The sequence below is a fragment of the Solenopsis invicta genome, chromosome 5, assembly GCF_016802725.1.
Source record: "Solenopsis invicta isolate M01_SB chromosome 5, UNIL_Sinv_3.0, whole genome shotgun sequence".
Lineage (NCBI taxonomy): Eukaryota > Metazoa > Arthropoda > Insecta > Hymenoptera > Formicidae > Solenopsis > Solenopsis invicta.
The window spans coordinates 8,903,971-8,926,118 of NC_052668.1; the positions used below are offsets into that span (position 1 = coordinate 8,903,971).

General features: G+C 30.8%; 1 protein-coding gene across 4 annotated transcripts in view; it reads left to right on the top strand.

Annotated features, from left to right (window-relative positions):
- The window catches only part of LOC105200300 (exocyst complex component 7), a 116,064-nt gene that overhangs the window by 64,634 nt on the left and 29,282 nt on the right, over positions 1–22,148 (top strand). For all 4 annotated transcript variants that reach the window (XM_039450107.1, XM_039450106.1, XM_039450108.1 and 1 more), the window contains exons 4-5: positions 11,013–11,564; positions 15,387–15,624. In XM_039450107.1, coding sequence (XP_039306041.1) covers positions 11,013–11,564; positions 15,387–15,624 — 790 coding nt within the window. The remainder of the gene's footprint in view (positions 1–11,012; positions 11,565–15,386; positions 15,625–22,148) is intronic.

Genomic DNA, 22,148 nt, shown 5'->3' on the forward strand with positions numbered 1-22,148 from the left:
CAAGAGAATTTTTTAAAGTAATAATAACAGGGTTGCGTTCCGAAATTCATTTCCAGTACTGAAAATCTATAGTATAGGTAATGAGAATTACAGATTTTTAGTATTGGCAGTATGTTGGAACGCAACCCAGATTGCGCAGTAATAGTGTAATATGAAAATTGCCTAAAACTATAAATTTGTAAACTTACAAGAAATTTTGTTAGTTATTATGTAATGAGTCGGATATTCTTTCTACTTTTTAATTTTGATTTTTATTTGATTCCAAAAATGAATATTTTTTATGAGATTAAACTAATTAAAGAATTATTGTTTTTAAGAAATAAAGAGTTAGAAATAAAAATATGAATATATTTTCATAATTTTTGTAGCATGAATTATTTTGTTCAATAGCGATATAGTTTAAAAATGTATTTAGATAAAACTATATATAAATTTATCTTTTATCTATATAAATTAAAATTACATTATCTTTATCTGATTTAAGATACATTTACATATAATTTACCTTACTTTATCTAGATCATTTTAAATTATCTAACAAGGAGGTGCTACGAATTGTGAAATACGAAATCAGATGAGCCATAGTTTTTTTCGAAAGGGAGGGTCGAGGATATAAAATGTTAGAGCGTTTGAGTGCATGAGCCTTTGTTTCAGAAAAATTTGCATGTAAAGTTTGGCATTTGCTGCGCGATACGTTAAGTACTCTAGCGCGGTAAATTAAAGCGTAAAGCGCGGTGACTGAGGAGACTAAGGCGCGCGCTTTCTATTGTGGCCTCGGCGGCCGCGTGAAGAGAGGTGTTTGAAACCTCGCAGTGCCAATTTTTTTTTTAATAATAGCTACATTTATTAATTGTAATTAATTTTTATTATTTTTAGCAAGATATTAACCGTTATATATTATTGGTTATATGAAACAAAATGTAATAATCAGAAAGTTTGCATATTTATTCAAGTTTATTTATTTTTATTTATTATACAATTCTGACATTACTGTACAATGTTGTGGGTGAAAATTTACATAAAAGCATTGGAAATATTTGTGTATAGGGGAGACCGGGGCAAATCGTTAGACGGGGTAATTCGATAATTGGAAATATCTTTTTATGGGTGCATATTAAAAATTTACTTTAAATACTGTAAACACATCCTAATGTAACGATGTTGTTAACAAAGATTTGTTGGTAACGGCGTCATATTGAAGTCATAGTAGTGAAAAATGTGTTTTGTGACAGTCGAAGTAATTTTTGATAGTCGGCGTTTCTTCGAAATTTAAATAAGATAATAAGGTTTTTTTGAAAACTTTGAATGTATCGTGTCCAGTTGAACGTATTTGAAACATTTTGTGTTTACTTTTTGCTGTGTGATGTCTATTTTTGTCGATCATACGCAATAATGCGCACAATTGATGTTGGGGCTATTCGTAATACCGAGCACCGGGGCGATTCGTTAATACTGATTGCAGCGCCTAACCTAAGTTAGGTAACCCTAACCCTTCGGCTGTGTTACGAACGTCTGCGCTACGCAGAGTTAAACATTGAGGTAAAGTTCTTCATTGATTTAGTTCAGTGCTGTCAGCTACTTGCAACTTTCGGCCGAATTTTTCGACGCACGCCTATTGCTCCTCTCCCACCGCTCACGCCTTAGCAACGGCGCCGCCGGACGGCGTAACTAAGGATCGCGACACATCGTCTCAGGACAGTGCGTAATACAAAAGTTATAAGATCATGAGCACTGGTGCAAACGTTTTCTTTTTTAATATCAAATATTTTATCTCTCATAAATTCATATGAACAGTTTAGAAAATAGAATAAATTAATTTATTATTTCTGCAAATATTCTTTCTTTTCTTTTTTTTGCTTTAATATCTGTAAATATTTACACTTTTTTTACGCAAATTATTTTCTTATTCTTTCTTAATGAAATAAGCTTTACTAGAGAAACTACTTTACAAAAAATGCTTCAATAATAGAGTGATTCGGACACCTGTTATTTAGTTTGGTATAATTATATATTATAATTAGTTTTATATACATATAATGATTTTAAATAAACCAATATAATTGAAAAGGTACTTTAAAAACTTTGAATCTTAAATAATAAGTAAATTGCACAAATTTTTAATTTTACAGTACACATACGTTATAATATACGTAATAATAGTATAATAATAATTATTTAATTCTGTAATAATAAAATATTACTTAAATGTAATTATTAAAATATAAAAAAAAAATTTCAATAACTTTTGTAGAATTATTAGACATTAAATAATTAGACTATTTTATGGCTCATGATCATATAACTTTTGTATTACGCACGGTCCTGAGACGATGTGTCGCGCTCCTTAGTTACGCCGTCCGGCGGCGCCGTTGCTAAGGCGCGAGCGGTGGGAGGTGAGCAATAAACGTGCGTCAAAAAATCCGGCCGAAATTTGCAAGTAGCTGACAGCACTAATTTAGTTCAAACTTGATAATATTGTATCTTTTAGTACATAGAACATGAATATGAATATAAAATCGTCGCTCTTAAGCAGGTAAAAAGTTATAAAGCGTTAAAGATTGACACTTGTGAGGTTAGGAAATCTGTCATACCGATGGCATAAAAGAACATGCGAGCGTGTATGTTTGCATTTGTTTTTTGTATATCTACATTCTTTTTTAAATAAAAGAAAGTCTTAACAACAGCTTTTTTACAGACTTTCAACTTAAAATACAAATTTTGGAATATTCCCGGACTAGTTACGAATTACCCCGGGCTTGGGGCTATTCTTAATTCTTGACATTGGTCGACATTTTTATATGTACTTTAAAGCAAGTACATTTGCATGTTCTATTTATATCGGCATTGTGAAGGGGAAGGTTCAATCTTTCAAACCGGCTCTTTTTTTTTTTTTTTTTTTTTTAGGGCTCAGGCGACACAAAAGAAGAAAAGGTCTAACGATTTGCCCCGGTCTCCCCTGTATATTATTTTGAGGCATGAGACCCAAATAAAATGAATCTTTTGTATCTGCATTAGAAAAGATTCTGAATCAGGTATGTGTTTTCATGTCAGCACATGCGCAAAGATTGTAACTTGAAAAATCTGTTAGAACTACACATCGTTCTCTTTGTGAGTATGCTTACGAGTATCGATCAGGAAAGCAGTCTCCATTTATTCTTTTTATTACATAATGATTTTATACATTGTAAAATTTTGTGTGTGTGTGTGTGTGTGTGTGTGTGTGTGTGTGTGTGTGTGTGTGTAAAATACAAATATTCCAATGCTTTTACGTAAATTTTTACCCACAACATTGTACAGCAATGTCAGAATTGTATAATGAATAAAAATAAATAAACTTGAATAAATATACAAACTTCACGATTATTGCATTTTGTTTTATGTAACGAATAATATATAACGATTAATATCTTGCTAAAAATAATAAAAATTAATTATTAGGGGTATAAATAAGTTTCCGCCGTTTCACAAAAAAAAGCGCCACTAGTATGTTATGGTTGAAATTCTCGGTTGTAAAACGTTATATCGTAAGGTTGGACATCTGGCAACAACATAACCTTAAAATATTAGCGATTTTGTATCAGCATCATATATCTTTTTTCGTGCGAAAATGTCGAGTTTTGAGCCGAATAAACGTCATTTGCGGGAGCTTTTGATTTACTTCTTTAATTTGAAGAAATCTGCAGCCGAGGCGCATCGATTGCTTGTAGAAGCATATGGTGAGGCTGCCTTAAGTGAGAGAAGTTGCCGTGAGTGGTTTCACAAGTTTAAGAACGGTGAATTTGACGTCGAAGACAAAGAACGTATCGTAAGGCCGAAAATGTACGAAGACGCGGAATTAGAAACATTATTAGATGAAGATTCGTGCCAAACGCAAGAAGCACTTGCACTTACATTAGGAGTGACTCAACCAGCAATTTCACATCGCTTAAAATCATTGGGAATGATTCAAAAACAAGAAAACTGGGTTCCATATGAACTGAAGCCGAGAAACGTTGAACGTCGATTTTTTACATGTGAAATGCTGCTTGCCAGGCATAAACGAAAGGGTTTTTTGCATCGTATAGTCTGGTGATGAAAAATGGATCCACTACGATAACCCAAAGAAGAAGAAATTATGGGGACCACCTGGCCATGCTTCAACATCGACAGCCAAGCCGAACATTCGTGGAAAAAAGCTCATGTTGTGTATTTGGTGGGATCAGCTTGGTGTCGTGTATTATGAGTTGCTCAAACCAAATGAAACCATTACTGGGGCTCTCTACCGAACTCAATTGATGAGATTGAGCCGCGTACTTAAGGAAAAACGTGCCCACTACTACTCCAGACACGACAAAGTTATTCTTCTGCATGATAATGCTCGTCCACATGTTGCGGCGCCGGTCAAAACCTACCTAGAAACACTCAATTGGGAAGTTTTACCCCACCCGTCGTATTCACCAGACATTGCTCCTTCTGATTACTACCTGTTTCGATCGATGGCGCATGGCTTGTCTGAGCAACACTTCACATGATATGAAGATACAAAAAATTGAGTCGATTTGTGGATAGCTTCAAAAGATGAAGCATTCTTCCGACGCGGAATCCGTATGCTGCCAGAAAGATGGGAAAAAAGTAGTGGCTAGCGATGGACAATACTTCGAATAAAACATTAGGTACCGTTCTTTCACAATAAATGCCCAATTTTTGATAAAAAAACGGCGGAAACTTATTTATACTCCTAATACAATTAATAATTGTAGCTATTATTGAAAAAAAAATTGCCACTGCGAGGTTTTGAACACCTCTCTTCGCGCGGCCGCCGCACAGTGTAAGATTTTAAAATTCCAACAAAATTTAATTATTAACGATCAAACGTGCTAAGTCATTTCTCTAAAACTATATGTATAATAGTTTTTGGGATCGCTGTTTCCAAATCTGTTACTGAAATAATTGTATCTAAAAAGGAAACTTTAATATGGCCGATTTAAAAGAACAACCTTTTCTAAATGAGACAAAAGTGCTTATTTTGAATCAAAATAATTTTTTTTAAAGTTTATAAAAAATATTGGTTTTAGTTGTACTGAAAAAAATCCAGATAAATTTTATTAAATTCAAAATGGCGGATTAGAAATAACGGTTCAAAAACCAAAATTTGTTGATTCTACAGTAATATCTATTTTGTTTTCATGGTCTTTTTAGTTTGCTGATTACAAACCTGAAGTCACAATGTTGATTTTCAAAATGGCGGATCCAACATGGTATACTAAAAAGTTTTGAAATTTACGCGGATTTATATGTTAATTTTTAGGATTTTTTGTCGCTGTTTATGAAGTCAATATGTTCATTTTTAAGTAAACAATTTTATTTATTTATTTTTTATTCAATAATTTCATTTTTGTAATAATAGTTGTTTCATATAAAGTGATTTCTTTATTTTGTTTTTGGATTGGAAGGAGAAAAATAGTATAATAAAATGAACCATAAATATAAAATTGAAAAAGTTTAGCATTTTTGGAAAATTTAATTAATTTTGAAATTTTTATTGCATGTTTGTCATTAACAATTTTAAAAACCTATATATTATATACCAACTTACACGTGAATAATTTAATAGTTTGGCTTGCTATTCTGAAATTTAATAGCGATTTTTTAAAAATAAATAGTTTTTATAAAAATGTCTGCCAAAATAAGTCCAGAAAAAACTCGCTGTCTTAATTTTTGTATAAGATATATGTATTTTTTACTTTTATCTCATTTACTGATTTTTTACGAGATATGCAGATCTAAGGGAGGGGGAAACTTTTAAGGGTAGTTTTTATGAAAAGTCCTATCTTTTATTTATAAAATGAGCATAGGAAGACGTTGCTATCTTTATTTTTGTAGAAGATACAAATTTTTAAATGTTTGTGGTATATTTGTGCCATTAGGCACGTTAATTATTTCAAAAAATTGTTGAATGGAGCACTTATGAGTAGCTGTTTTTTGCAAAACTGAATAACTGGATTATTAGTTGTTATTATGATTTAAACCTGAGCTCTGTATTATGCTATATAATTAACTAAAATTTTATTTGAAAATAATATTTCACAAAAATTATTCGGATTTCAAAGGTGTTCTTAAAAATGATCATAAAAAGTAAAAAAAAGAAACCAAATGTTAGAAGGCTTTAAAAAAAGCCTTAAAAACCTTATTTAAAAAAATATTTATCTGTTTGACAGTGACAATTATATTCAAGAACGTAGCAGTACAGGATATTTAAGAAAAACGGCTTTATCGTAATGTTGAACTTCCGATTGTCCATACGGTCAGTATTAACAATTCTTTTTATTTATTATATGCGTTTTTTGAACAATCGAACATATTTTTAACGCATATTAAATGGTTATTAGGAACTTTTAACTTTTATTTTTTTAATAAAGTTTTACTAGATAAATCTGTGCGCCGAGGACAAGACAGAAGGCCCGCGCCTTAGTCTTTTCAACCACCGCGCTTCACGTTTTAATTCCGGTCTACAATAGGTGTACTAAACCTTAAGCCGTAAGAAATTGACCCATCATAGTTGAATATTAGGGAGAATAATCGACCATGGTTGGTCAACTCTTGCGGCTTAAGGCTTACTACACCTCTTGTAGATTGGGACTTAATCTAGCACGTAGTACTTAACGTACCGCGCAGTGAATGCCAAACTTTACATGCAAATTTCTCTGAAACAAAGGTCCATGCACTTAAACGCTCTGACACATTTTATACCCTCGGCCACCACTTTCGAAAAAATTATGGCTTATCTGATTTTGTGTTTTACAATTCGTAGCATCTCCTTGTAAGTGCAACATTTTATATATGTATATACACAGGGCGAGAAAAAAGTATGGAAACCCTGAAGAATCTCGAAAAATATAAGTTTTACAAAAAAGTATTTTAGATAAAACTTGTAGGGTTTAAAAAGTTTCATTTACTCTTTACTCATCAGTTTGATTTCGGACGACGCAAGCATTGCCAAGGTCAGAACAAGATCTAATTGAAATTTTTAAATGTGACCTTGTAATTTTTATTGCTTAATTTTATAGCCCTTATTGAGACGTTTTCAGAACATAATAAAGCTTCTAAAACTATAATAAAGCTTCTTTCGATTAAGAATTTTCTGAAATATTTTAAGGATCTGACCATCTAAGACAAGATCCTTCTCCTTTACTTTACGAGTTATTTGATATTTGGTATTAAAAGCTATTATTACATTATTATTATTTTAAAATATTTCAGGAAATTCTTAATTGAAAGAAGCTTTATTATAGTGTTGTGAAAATGTCTCAACAAGGGCTATAAAATTATGCAATAAAAATTATGAGTAGGGCGCGGATGTTTGTGCATGATTCCGTGTCGCGCGTGAAGAATCGCTGAGGCCTACTTAATGCGGCCTACTTCACGTGAACATAAACATAAACAAAACACGAAAAAATTTGTTGTATTCGAGATTACGTAAAAACAGATTTCTACAAAATGCCGAAATTTTTACACGAAAAATTGGCAATATTAATTGAAATTGACAAAAATGTTTATGATGTGTTCACAGAACCGGATTCAATGTATTAGCAGATTCTGATTCTATTAAATTGACAAGCTTTGGATCTTCTCGAGAAATGCAGCGAGCACTCGATTCATTCACATGCAGCAGTTCTTTGCGCGCGACACGGAATCATGCACGAACATCCGCACCTTAATTATGAGGTTACATTTAAGAGATTTAATTAGATCCTTGTTTTGACTTTTACAACGCCGTCCGGGGTCAAACTAATGAATCGAGTAAATAAAACTGTAAACCTTACAAGTTTTATCTGAAACATTTTTGTAAAATTTATATTTTTCGAGATTTTTTAGGATTTCCACTTTTCCAAGGTTTTACTTTTTCCTCACTCTATATATACAGGGTGATTCATTCATAAAAACCTTAAGGGGTAACGCCACTCTAGAATTTTCAAAAAATCGGTTTTCTTGTTTTTTGCTTAAATGATGCTTTAAGGTCTTAGAAATAAGGTACAAAGGGTCTAAAAGCGAAGAAAGATCTCTAAGTGTCATTTTTTGAATTTTAAAGTATTTTTTGGTAAGATTTGAAGTTTGCAAAGAGATCCTTCTGAGAATAATAAAAGAATTAGTTATTTACAGTGAAGCTTAAGTAAGGTTTTCTTAGCTTCCTAGTGAACGTATAAAAGAAAAAGAAATGCATTGATCATGTCGAAAAATGAATGGGTACCTGCCTTTGCCATTTGAAGAAATCCACGAAAGAACTTGGAGAAAAAGGCAAATTGACTGGGAAACTTATAGATGAATTGTCTTTTTCTTTCGGATTAGCTATCCGTCATAATTATGATTCAATTGTAAATATGAAACAAGATCTGGGCAACCCTTTATCATAAGTTATTCACAAAAAAGCCACAGTACGATAAATGCCTGCCCGGTAAAGATTCGTGATGTAAGTGGCACCAAGCGGAAGCCACTAATACATTAACTGAATGCAAGCATAAACCAGCTCTTCTTGATTTTGGATGCTATTAAGCCAATTTATGAAGAATTAAGCAGTGACGATCTTCTTGAACATTGTTTAGTGGCTACACACAAAACAGTAATGAAAGTTTCAACTTTAATTTAGTCAATAGCTCCAAAAACAGTTTTCAACGGTAAAGTTATTCTTGATACTGCAAATAATATTGCTGTTTGCATATACAATGATAGCTACTCAAACGTTATGAAAATTATGGAAGAGTTAAGCATGACAGTTGGATCAAACTGCTACAATTACTGCTTTGAGACTGACGCGGGGCGCATCAAGTATTCGGAGCACTTGCTAACAAATGCTGCAAAAGAGGCTTGATTATTTCTAAAATCACCCAAGAGGGATGAAGAGGAGGAAAACATCAATAAGGAAGGCCAATTGTATGGTGCAGGCATCGCAGATTAAAGGTAAACAAAAAATTTCTATCTCTGATTGTTACATAAAATTTTAAACGCGTTTTTCTCGAAATCACTTTTTTTAAGCTTGCCGAACCTATAATTCCTATAAATCTTGATCGATTTACTTTAAATTTTAGCTGTAGCTTTTAAAATCCATTGTCAGCGAACTACGTGCGGATTTTACGTTTTGTTGTAAACTTTTTTTATAAACAATTTTTTGGAAAATTTTTAATCAAAAAAGTGAACTTTCTTTAAACTTGTGTCATTTTTACAAAAAAAAATTATTTTTTAATTTCCATAATTACGTAGTTCGCTAGCTAATGACATAAAGAACTAAAAAAAAATTGGTTTTTTGTTCTAGAGCAAAAATTGAAGATTTTGGTGAGGCACCTTCCGAAATGAGTGGTCATCGTTGTCAAGCTTTGTCACCGCCATTTTGTAATAAAACTATATAACAAAATTTTTTTTATACTTAAAAATATGTAGAATAAGGTACTTAAAAAGAATTTTGCGTTACTGTTTTTGTTTTCCTGTAAAAAAATGATTAAAAATAAGCCTTTTGGAGGCTCTAGAGTGGCGTTACCCCTTAAGCCTTTGAAAATATTATTTCTAAGGTTATTCTGAAACAACTTTTCCTTTGGCAAAAATATGTCCAAAGCTTAGTTTTTAAATTATAAAAAGAAATAATTATCTAATCACCGAATGCGTATAGCAGAGAGGCAGGGCCGGCGCAATTCACTGTCCGATACGAGCAATTACGTGAGACGATTGCAGTGATCAGCTGACAACTCGAACACTGCTCTTTCTCTCTTTCTCTTCCTCCTTACTTTCTCATAACCTCTCTCCTCCTATTCTCATTTATTTCTTATTTATTTACCAACTTATTGATGCTGAAATTATGCTAAATTTAAAAATGATATTTAATTATTTGACGCATTGCTTTTAATAATGTTAAAAAATATTTGTATGCTGTATATGTTAAAAAACATTTTTAAATCAAAACTAGCACATTTAAAATATGTGATTGAAAGATAAACACGTAGAGAGAGAGAGGGGGGAGGGAGGGAGAGAACGTATCCAAATAAGTTTGAAGTGTATACTCACTTATCATTGCATAGCGATCAGTCTTTACCTTCACGAAAATAGAGATCTATATCAAATAAAGTCGAGATTTTTCTCTTTTCTTCTTAAATCACTTGTATCACTTGTCACATTCACTGCAATCATTCTTTTGATCGAAAAATACTTAATAAATCACTTTATATGAATCACTATCGTTAATTACTGTTAATCACCATTAATCACGCGTGAAAATTACTCGAAAAAAGAAACACGTGTTTACAACAAAGACCTTAGATTACATTATATCTTTTTTGCTTTACAAGCGAACAGTTTTATTGATTATTATTTGTGGTAACACTGCCGAATGCGTGATTGACTTTGTTCAGTGGAAAAGGTAGCTTTGCAACTGTTGTAAAATTCTTTAATTTAACACCATTGGTTTTTATATTTAGACAAGAACTAAGGATAAGACTCAATGTAATAAAACATCTTACAACGGTTACAAATTTGCTCTTTTTGCTGAACGCAACCATTAATTAACGGTTTAGAAGTCAGAACGTGGCAATTAAAAATATAAATAATTTTTTATCAATACATGTAATTTATTTAAAAATATTGCAAATGCAATATTTTTAAATAAGTTATATTGATCCTTTATTATTCATTTCTCATTAATTCTTGTTGAAAATTATGTGAAAGATATCATACAATTTTCTTGTATTTTATTCATTTTTTATTTATAATACTAGGGTCAGTTAAATGAAAACCGAACATAGCGGGTGTTCGGTTTTTATTTGACTGACCCTAGTACTTTGCGAATTATGAGAAAAGAAAAATGAAATAAATAATTAATTTGCCTTTTTCAGGGCAATTAAATATTTTATACGTGGAACATTTTTTTACATGAACATTTTCTTAATATTTGAGACATTATTAGTTGAACCGGTTTATCTTTATCCTACAATTTTGGGGATAAATTCTGAGAGAAAATTCTGTGGAAAATAAAGCATAAATATTATTCGCAGCGAGCAAAATTTGCTAACCGTCACTCTCTGGATGGTCAAGAGAATGCGGGACGCAAAGCATCGCGGCGACTGCAGCACGCATTGGACAAAGCTAATAAAATGCTTTTAAAAGCGTCACAAACGACGAGGCTGAACCTGGCACTAAATTCAGTATCCAGGAAACCAACGCTACAACTCGCCCCGTATTCGATGGAAGATGCGGCGCCCGATGAACAGGAAATGGACAATTACCTTTTGTTAGCGGCTGGTCTGCATAAGCTCATACAAGCTGAGCGCGCGCTGGTCGCCAAGATCCTGCCCACTTCCCTGCAAGCGCAGGTACTCGAAGCTACCGTGCGTGATGCGATGGATCTGGTGGCGCACGATGGCGACAGCATAGCCACGCGCGCTAAGCGCTGTATTACGAGACGCGACTTTTCTGCCGTTCTCGTGGTTTTTCCGATTCTGAAGCATCTCGGTGAACTAAAGCCCGATCTTGAAAGAACAGTCGAAGGTTGCGATTACGCTCTCCGTTCCAAGTTTGCATCTGTGCTCGACACATTACACACGACCGTACGTTTCATTTTTATTCTTGCGTTTGGATTACATTTTTAGATACTGACTAACTTTTAGTAATGTTACAATTTTCCATAATAATAATGGTAAGGCTAAGGTTGGAAGTCACTTTTGACAATTAAATTGTTATCGTTATGCGTTACACATTGGAAAATATTAACTTATAACTACTCATTGTATAACGAATCAACTAATGAGTTATTTTTTTTTAAGTGTAATGCATGATGACAACGAATTGCTTGTTAAAAATAACTGTTCCTAAACTCTAGCGTTGCCATTACTGTTATGAAAATTGTAATATCATTATCAAATTGTTATAAAAAAATAAAAGTAACAGTAAAATAATGGTAAACTTCCCATCTCTGGAATTTTTATTTCAAAAAGGTTCTCTTATTCTTTCATATAAGAATTTAATCAAATTTTAAGAATAAATTTGTGTGATAAATATATACTTTTCTAAATGTTTTGATTATTTTTCTTTAAATAATTTTTTAAAATAGCATTGAGACTTATAAGAAGACTTCAAAATAATTCAAAGACTTGCAAACAAAATATAAGAATTTTGAAAAACTATATTTATAGGAAAAAATGGAGTTTAAAAAATATTTTTGAATTAAAAAAATGAAATTTTATTATATCGTTTTTGTGTAGCAGAATTATACAATTTTTTTTTAAATATTATGTTGTTAACTAGCGAAAATGAAGCAACATTACTTATCACATTTAAATTCCTATTATTTTATAACAAATCTTATTTTAATTTTTTACATTAATATTATAAAAAACATTATGTCTAAATAAATTATTTTTGTTACTTAAATTTTGTTTATTATTACAGTCGAACCTCGCTAATTTGAATCTCAAGGGAAAATCTAGTTATAGAAATTTCGACTTATTCAAGTTTTCGAATAAAAGAAGGTTTAATTATGAAAATTCGACTTATGGGGGCTTTGTTCGAGTTAATAATTTCCCAATTATAATAGTTTTTAAAGAAAAAAATTAAATTTTTGACACTAAACTATTTATTGCATAGGGAAGAATGGGCTAAATCTAACCGTGTTTCAAATAAAACCTTTTTAATTTAGAATTGTGTTATGACTGAAAATTAATTCGGCGCGCAGTTCATTGAACTTGAAGAAAATATATAAAATCACACAAACAATAGGAAGACCTAGCTGCGACCGTAAAAAGCATTCTTGTTCAATTTGTATTGATACAGCAACGGTCAAAATATCTCTCTCTACTACTTTAGAATTTTTTTAATTTAAATGAATGCGATTTAGTAGATTTTGTATGCCATTTATAATGTAAAGTCCTTATAAGATACCGAACATGTGACAGCAATTTGACAATTCTCTCTTAAAATATTCATTATGGAATAGACGAATATGTATTTTCAGCTATCGTACGAAAATTTTTTAAAAAAGGAAAATTCTTGTAAATCATTATTTAAAAGGTACTAAAATTTTGAAAGGTAATTGATTTAGGATAATTACAGAATTTAAAAATATCAATTGTTTTGTGATCACTTTTGCGGTTTATTGTAAAATTTGTTCCAAAATTCAAAAGGACTCGTGTCCAAATTGGACTTTTTATGTCGACTAACAAAACAGGTGCGCGCCAAGCGCGCGCTACATAGCTTTCGCAATTTACAAATTATAAATTTTACCCGATACACAAATTAATCCTTGATATACATAATTGTCAAAATCTCCGCAATGACAATAACACACGAGGTAAGCACAGCGGGAGAACCAATCAGCATTACGGAAAAGCGTCAACAATAAACTTTGAGAGATGCGACTATCGATTTAAGGCTTCTGAGTACTCGCCGCGGCCATATTGAAGTCATGATGTCAGAAGCGAGAAATTGCGTGAAATGACACGTAATTTTGTCCGACATGCCATTTGTAAATAAAGCCAATTTGGATAAAACAGACTAAGCAGATGACTTTAAAACACTTCTAAATATTGGTCACGACTATCCTTTTTCCGCCTAACAGTCAGTAAATAGTTGTAAAAAGCATGTAAAGTGAAGCTATTGAAACAGGAAAACACATGGGCACATAATTTTGTCCGACGTGCCATTTCTAAATAATGCTAATTTGGATAAAACAGACTAATCAGATGGCTTTAAAACACTTCTAAATATCGGTCACGACTATCCTTTTTTCGCCTAGCAGTCAGTAAATAGTCGTAAACATCATGTAAAATGACGTCTATTCAGACAGGAAAACACACGATAGCTATTGAAAGGAGTGAAAAATGTACTTTTATGTATAAAATTCAAAGAAACTTTACTCGCGGTCTATTTTTACGAATTTGGTAAATATGAGACAAGTCATATTTTCACAATGAAACACATAATAACAAAATGACATGCACGATAACATTTCATCGTCAATCTGTCACGTTTCGCGTGTATTAGTTCTAATTTTGTCCGCGACGGAATGTCGCTACTGTCAATGCGGAGTTCTCAGCTGAGGAGTCAGGAATCTTAACATGGACTTTTTCAGATAGGAGGAAATTGCAACTTAATTGTGATACAGGTGATCGGCCGATCAAATCTGGCCTTAGAAATGTTAAATATTTAAATATCTAATAAGTTCGATTCAAGTTAGATGAATTGTATTTCGACTTATAGAGACTTTCCGCAGCGGAGCGAAAGGAAATAAACAATGTTTTTGTCTTATAAAAGTTTTTGAATTATAAAGGTTCAAGTAATTGAGATTCGACTGTATTATTTTAAACATGGCAATACTAAATCTTCTGCATTAAAAGTCTCCGTGACTCTCCTCAACTTTTATAAGTTTAGAGAATCTCCTGTAATAGCAAAATCTTAAATTACGAGTAACATTTATATTTGAAATGTGTTAAATTATTAGTTCAACAAACTTTATAAAGGATTGAAATTATGATCTCTCACAAATACATAAATAGCATTCTGTGGGTAATATATTGATTGCGTGGAGTATTATCAGCAAACATGTTTCATCTTAATGTTTAAAAGAATGGAAGCACAAGTACCGTGATTTAGTCTTCCAGTTAATATAAACGATTTTTTGCATACAAAAATAAGATGCTTATAAAAAATACTTATTGATTAAATCATACAAGTTTCCATCTATATTTTATACATTTATGACATTGTTCCACATACAGTATTTCGATACCATTTCTAAAAAGATTACATTCCGATATACAAATAGTATCATTTATTTTAAAAAATACTATTAATATAAAAATGAAGTTTAAAAAGAAATCTTCAAATTTGAAATCAAAATTTGAAAAATCAAAATGAATACAATATGAATTTAATATGACAGACATTACACATTAAATTTTTTTTTCTTTTTTTTTTTAATGAGTTGCAGAAATAATTTTTTTAATAATTAATTTTTTTTAATGTTAATAAACATATTTTTATTATAAAATTTTTATATGAAACTTTTTAATATCTTGAATAGTTTTCGAGATAAAAAAAGAAGCAAAAAAACCATCCTATATATAAAAGATTATTTCATTCCTTAAAATCATTTTCTCTGCATAATAATTTTTAAATCTCAAAATTTATTTATTGATTTCACGTATATGTATGTATAAAGTTTTTTTAAAATTAAACTTTAACATTTATTTATTATTCAAGGTTATTAAAGATATTTTGATGCATAACTTTTTATGAAATGAGAAAAAATCTCAAGTGTGTTTAAATTTTTTAATGATAGTATATTTTTATGAGATTAACTACTTGTCATAATTAGAAAATACAAAAGAATATATAACCAACGTAACGAGGACTAAACTATTTAATTTTTGCAGGGTGCTAAAGCTTTGGAAGAGTTTGCAGAAAGTGTGAGAAATGAGTCCGGTGCAGGTTTGCCAAAGGACGGTACCGTGGCGGAAGGAACTAGCAATGTTTTGGTCTTTCTAGAACAATTGGCTGAATACGCGGATATGGCCGGTGCTGTTCTTCGACGCAATCTTTTCACAGATCAGTCCGCGTTATACTCAAAAGATCCGGAAAATGTACATAAAATGGTTCTTGGTATATACATCAGTAAGTTTTGCATCCATATTGTTGATTCTCTATAATTTCAACTTAGGGGTATACTAAAGTGATACGAATTACTGACATTACTAAATTAATATCAATCTTTGAATTGGCTTTAGATGCGGAATAGTATGTAGCATAACTTACGAAAAAGTCAGTTTTTGTAATAAATATTTAATGTTTCTAGATGTATATTTGTAAAAGATTAACAAGAACAAAATTTTATCCAAAATAAAAATTTGTGAAAAATTTTTTTTGATAAAAATATTTATTTTTTTTGTTTTATTTATGCAAATGTATCACAAATTACAATGTTCTAAAATCGAAAAATTAGATGTAGAATTTTATGAAAATCTTCAATTTTTTAGAAAATAGTAAAAAAATAAAATTTTACAAATTACAAAAATTTGATAAATTGTTTAATATTACAAATTTGTACACGAATCTTTGAAAAAGCATAGATTTTGATCAGCCATAATAGACTTTAAAGTTGTAAAAACAAATCTGTTTTTGTTGCTATACATAGATAATTGTAATATTTTATAAAAAACGACGAATAGATCTGGATTCAAAATTGCATAGTTTTATAATTTTGGTAGATTTCCATAGTTATTTGTAAACAACTGTAATATTTTATGAGTAAGATTATTTTATGAAATAGTTTCAACTACTTAAAATCTTGTTGCTAATCAAATTTTTATGAAGTATTATTTTCATCAATTTCTTGATTTTAGGACATTGTAATTTGTAGTACTTACGTAAGTATTTTTAGAAATATTGGTTCATTTAAAAAGTATCCGCGGGTTTTTGTCACTAGATGGTGTTGATGGTCATATCGGGCAATACTAATCCGATTGTATCAAACAAACGCGCATCTGAAAGATGACATTTTAGGTTACATCTTTTGTAAACAAAGTTTAGTAATTCATCAATTGTGTCAAAAGTTATATTAGTTTGAAAATGAGTGAAATTTCTGAAGAAATACGTTATGTGATACTTTTTTACTACAAAAAAGGCAAAAACGCAGCACAAGCATGCAGAAAAATTTGTGAAGTTTACGGCGCTGATGCTGTAAGTGAGCGCAAGACGCAGGAGTCGTTTGTTCGATTTTGTTCTGAAAATTTTGATGTCAAAGATCGACCTCGCTCTGGTCGGCCAGTCACTGAAAAAGTCGATAAAATTTTGCAACTGGTCGAGCAAGACTAGCATGCAAGCTGTCAAGACATAGCCAATGCACTAAGAATCAACCAGGTGACAGTTTGGAATCGTTTGAAAAAGGCTGGCTACACAAAGAAACTCGATGTTTGGGTGCCACATGAATTAACGCAAAGAAATTTGATTGACCGAATTTCCATCAGCGAAACTACTAAAACGCAACGAAAACGATCCATTTCTGAAGCAAATCATTACGAGCGATGAAAAATGGGTAAAATACAAGAATATTGTTCGTAAAAGATCATGGGATAAACGCGGCGAATCATCACAAACGACTTTAAAGCCTGATTTGATGACAAATAAGGTGATGCTCTGTGTATGGTAGGATTGGAAGGGAGTCGTTCATTCTGAGGTGTTATCACATAGCCTAACGATTAATTCAGAGCTCTACTGTTCACAACTGGATAGATTACAAGCAGAAATTAAGGAAAAACAACCAGAATTGATTAACAGAAAAGGTGTTGTCTTCCATCATGACAACGCCAGACCACACACATTTTTGATAACGCTCCAAAAATTGAGGGAGCTTGGTTGGGAAATTGATTTTTAATAAAGAAAAATTCCAAAAATTAAACAAAAAACCGCGAATACTTTTTAAATGATACAATATAGTATAAATATTTCTACAAATTTCATTTTTTGGTAGAATTTTGTACGTATTTAATAAATTTTTTCCACCGGAGAAAAAGGATAATCGTAATGATATATTTTATGAGAAAATCGAACAAACCAGTTAAAAATTCACCTAGTTGAGATTAACTTTAACTTTGCACGAGACGTTACCACCTTTCTTGATATAGAAATTATGTTATAGCTTGTTCATATGAAAGGAGATTCACACGTTGTTTAAAAAACACTAACGAACAATACTTACTGCTGATGAAATTATGACTAAATGCCTAACAAAAAAAATATTCACTGATTCAGTGTTACGCGTATACGTTTAGCTTAGCAATGATAAACTATAGCAGAACAGAAATTGTGTCGAACATTTGGTGATAGATCTTGCGTTCGGTGACGGTGAAATCGAGGAACAAGGACAGAAGTAATAAATACTGTAGGCTGATATTAATAATCGATTCTTATTTTAGGACCATCTTAAGTAATGTCTTAAGTTAATACGGCTCTGTGATTGGTTGATGACATCTTAAAATGGTATTTAAGACAATTTTAAATCAAGGGACGGCAATACAGATCTCGAACTGTAAGCAAGTTCTAAAGGACAGAAGTATCTTTCTGACCTATGTATAGTGACTGACGCTTCGCCAATCAAAATCTTCAGATGCCAACACATGACCATATTGTTTGCATGAATTTTCACAGGAAAATTGTGTTTTCTTTATATAAGCATTATTTTATTAATTTTTTACATGAAATGATCCGATATTGTGTTTTATGTAGTAATATACAGTTTGCAGTTATTTCATATTTTATAAAGTTAGAGAAAATTAAAAACACTATGTCTCCCTTAGCACAAAGGAAAGAAGAAAAGTCACTGAACAAGACAGAAGAATATCTTCTGTCTCTCAGATGTTGCTTACACTCTCCACTTATTGCTGAGATACACTATTTCCCTTCCATTTCTATAAATTCTATCTTAAATAATCGACTATGAATACCGGCCTGAGTGTACTTGACAAAGATCGCTAATCTGCTCGCCTAGTCTAATGCCCACATCAGACTAGAGATTGTGAGATTAAATTGGAATTTAACAAATCAGAAGAAAAAAAACTAATCTCAAATTTAGTGAAGTTTGGTCAAATTCTAATTCAATCTTGATCTTTAGTATGATGTAGACACAAGTAGAGACCCTATAATAAGAGTCGCGCCATCAGGCAATCTTGGCAAAATCCAGTGAGCGAGAAGTATATATACTCTTACCTCTTTCTTTTTTTAACCTAGATTAAAGAAAGAAAGAGATAAGAGTATATATACTTCTCGCTCACTGGATTTTGCCAAGATCGCCTGATGGCGCGACTCTTATTATAGGGTCTCTAGGTACGAGGTATTATTGCTATTCCTCTTCTACATCTCGCACGCGACGACGCACCGATCGACTCTCGGTAAAAAAAAATCTATGTTATAATCGAAGTTTAGTCTTAATATTCTTTTAAAAAGGTTCTCTAATCTTGTCACATAATTTATAAATTTGATCGAATTTTGAGAATAAGTTAAAAACTCCCGAGTAATAGCCGTGGCCGTATGAAATTGTAACGTCATAAACGAGAAATATTGCGTAAAAGTTTTTTACTTGCCATTTGTAAATAAAGAAAATTTAGATGAAACAAGATAATAAGAAATACGCTTTGAAATACTTGTAAAAATGGGGACTTCAACTCCTTTTTTTCCCCGGACAGTCAGTAATATTTAATTTGATGTACTATAAATAATAAAATTCAATTTTAATTTCTTATAACTGAAATTGCTAAATTCTATCAATCATATATAATTGTTTTAATTATATTAAAACAGAACATAATAAAGAATTTAGCTTAACTACTCTTTAAATCTCATAGAGTAAAAAATCACTCGAAAAATTGCACGGGTTTCATTTTCACTCTTTTAAAGAAACGTTTTATTCTATGAGATTTAGATACTTATAAAAATTACGTAAGAAAGAACATTTTTTTAATGACAAATTTGAAAGGTACGGTTCCAATATATTTTTCACGTGTTTAGTATAGCATCAATTAGAAATTCGATTGTAAAACCGTGCGCAATAAGGGGAGGGGAGGGCGGTAGGCATCGCTTCAAAAATCATCTAGAAATGTGTAACTAATTCCGAACACTGCTCTAAGATAATATCACTATTGAATAAACAGTATATTCAGTCTTCTTTAAATGTCATACTTGTGAAAATATGTGTGACTATCTTGTTACTGTATTTAACTCCTTATTATAAACACTTCTTTTTTCATATCAATATTATATTTATCAGTATTACAAAGAAATTGTTTTAAATGACAAAATTATCTTTTTTATTATATTTAAATTCTTGAGGCTAACAAATGTAAGAATTTAATGCACTTTTAGAAATAAATTTATGATGAATATTAGGTGTTTTTGAATTTTTTTGCTGTATAATTTTTTTAAAATAATTTTTTACAATTGAGTTAAGAGAAGAAAAGTTTTTAATAATTTAATTACATAGAAATTATAAGAATTTGAAAAATTATATTTATAAAAAAGAATAGAGTTTAAAAAATATTTTAGAAAAATTTTTTTGTATCATTTTCATGTAAGAATATGAAATATTCATAAATTATGTAATTCTTATTAAATATGATGTCATGCTAGTAGAAATACAGCAACTTTACTTTTTATTATGCTAAATTATTATTATAAACAATGTAAACAATATTTTTTTAATATTTTTCATATTAATGTTTATCAACATTATAAAGAAAATATTTTTAAATAACAATTTTGTAAAATTTAGTTCATTACTTAACATTACTTTGAAGATGGCAATGGCGAAAGCTCCTTTCTTAAGAAGTATACAGTTATAAAATTATATTAATAGCGCTTTTAAGTGCAATGGGTTTGAACCTAACTCGAAGCAGGTTAATAATGTCACATATTCTATTTTAAGTTCGAATTGGATGATTTCATGTGGATTTTAGTATCATTAATTCAACTCGAATTGGGTTCAAATCCATTGCACTTAAAAGCGTTATAATTGACCAGATATATAAGGCATTGGGAGTTTATTTTATACTACAATATATTTTTTAGAAAAAATCCTGTTAGAAATGAAAATTCTTATCAGTGATACACATTTTCATCAAAAAATTATGTTTAAACTGAAAAAATTCACTGTCTGTTATTTACAAAAAATTGAAAGATATATTTAAATAAAATTGCAATAAAGCCCTGATTTAATTTTATATCTATTTTTATGTGTTATTAAACCTGAAAATGTATGTAAAAGATGATAAAATTATGGCGAAATAATATTAAATAAACAAGATAATTTTATATACAAAATAAGTTGTCCGGACACTTAAAATATCAGTTTATTTTAAGCTACAAATTATAAAAAAAAAACATATTATAGATATACTTTTAATGAAAATGCATCTGGGAAGAGTTTCCCTTCCAATCGCGTTTTCTCTAAAAAAAAAAAAAAAGAAAACTGGTGAATTTGACTCAAAAAGTAAGCTTACACATTTTGTCGCTGGATAATTAATTTCGTGTTTATATATGAATGAAACTTTACAATTTCTCTTCACTTTTTTGTATATTAGCTGGAAAATTTTTTTAACCCTTAAACACATATGAGTTAGAGAGATCCCATATAAAATTTCAAACGCTTGCTCTGTGAAGACAGAATGAGATAGGAGATTCGGATCAGGGATTAAAAACAAGTTTGAAATCTTCTCTTTCTGTTAATATGGTTACTCAACTTTATTGATCAACTAAAATTTGAACTGCACGATAGCAAAATTTTGTTGGGATCTGTAAGACTACCATTGTGTGTGAGTAAAACTTTTTTGTGGGTAATCTTATATTAAAAAAAAACCGGACACATTCGAACAGGTCCATTTGCGTATGTTACTTGCATATACTCCGTCTAAAATTAGAATACTATTATGAATAATGCTGTGGAAAACAAGACTTCTGCTCAGAATCCAAAATATATCATGAAACACATCAATTTTCAACATTTTGAGTTAATCAAAAATATCTTATATTCGCGTGGTTACACAAATATATCTTTTAATAGGAATGACATTGACATAAATTATATTAATTAAATATTTTTAAGTATGACTCTTTAGCTTTAAAACGCGGTATTGTAAAATCTTTAAAAGTTTTTTGTTACAAAGATATAATTTAAAACAAAAAAGTAGATTTTAAACATCCAAAAATACTTTATATTTTTTTTGTTACACAATTATATGAGGTGTGATCAAAAAGTAAGGTGACTTCATTTTTATAAAAAAATATTCATTCATCCAAAATTATGTTATCCCCTTCAAAATAATCCAACTCTGATACAATGCATTTGTGCCAGCGCTTTTTCCAGTCGTCAAAACATTTCTGAAATGCACTTTTGAGTATTGCTTTGAGCTCCTCCAGCGATGCAGCCTTAATCTTCTCAATCGTCGCAAATCTTCGTCCTTTTATAGGCCTTTTCAATTTTGGGAAGAGGAAAAAGTCGCAGGGGGCCAAGTCTGAATACGGTGGCTGAGGCATGATGATAGTATTGTTTTTGGCCAAAAAAGTACTCACTAGTAACGACGTGTGCGCAGGTGCATTATCATGGTGCAGAATCCATGAATTTTCTCTCCACACTTCCGGACGTTTTTTTC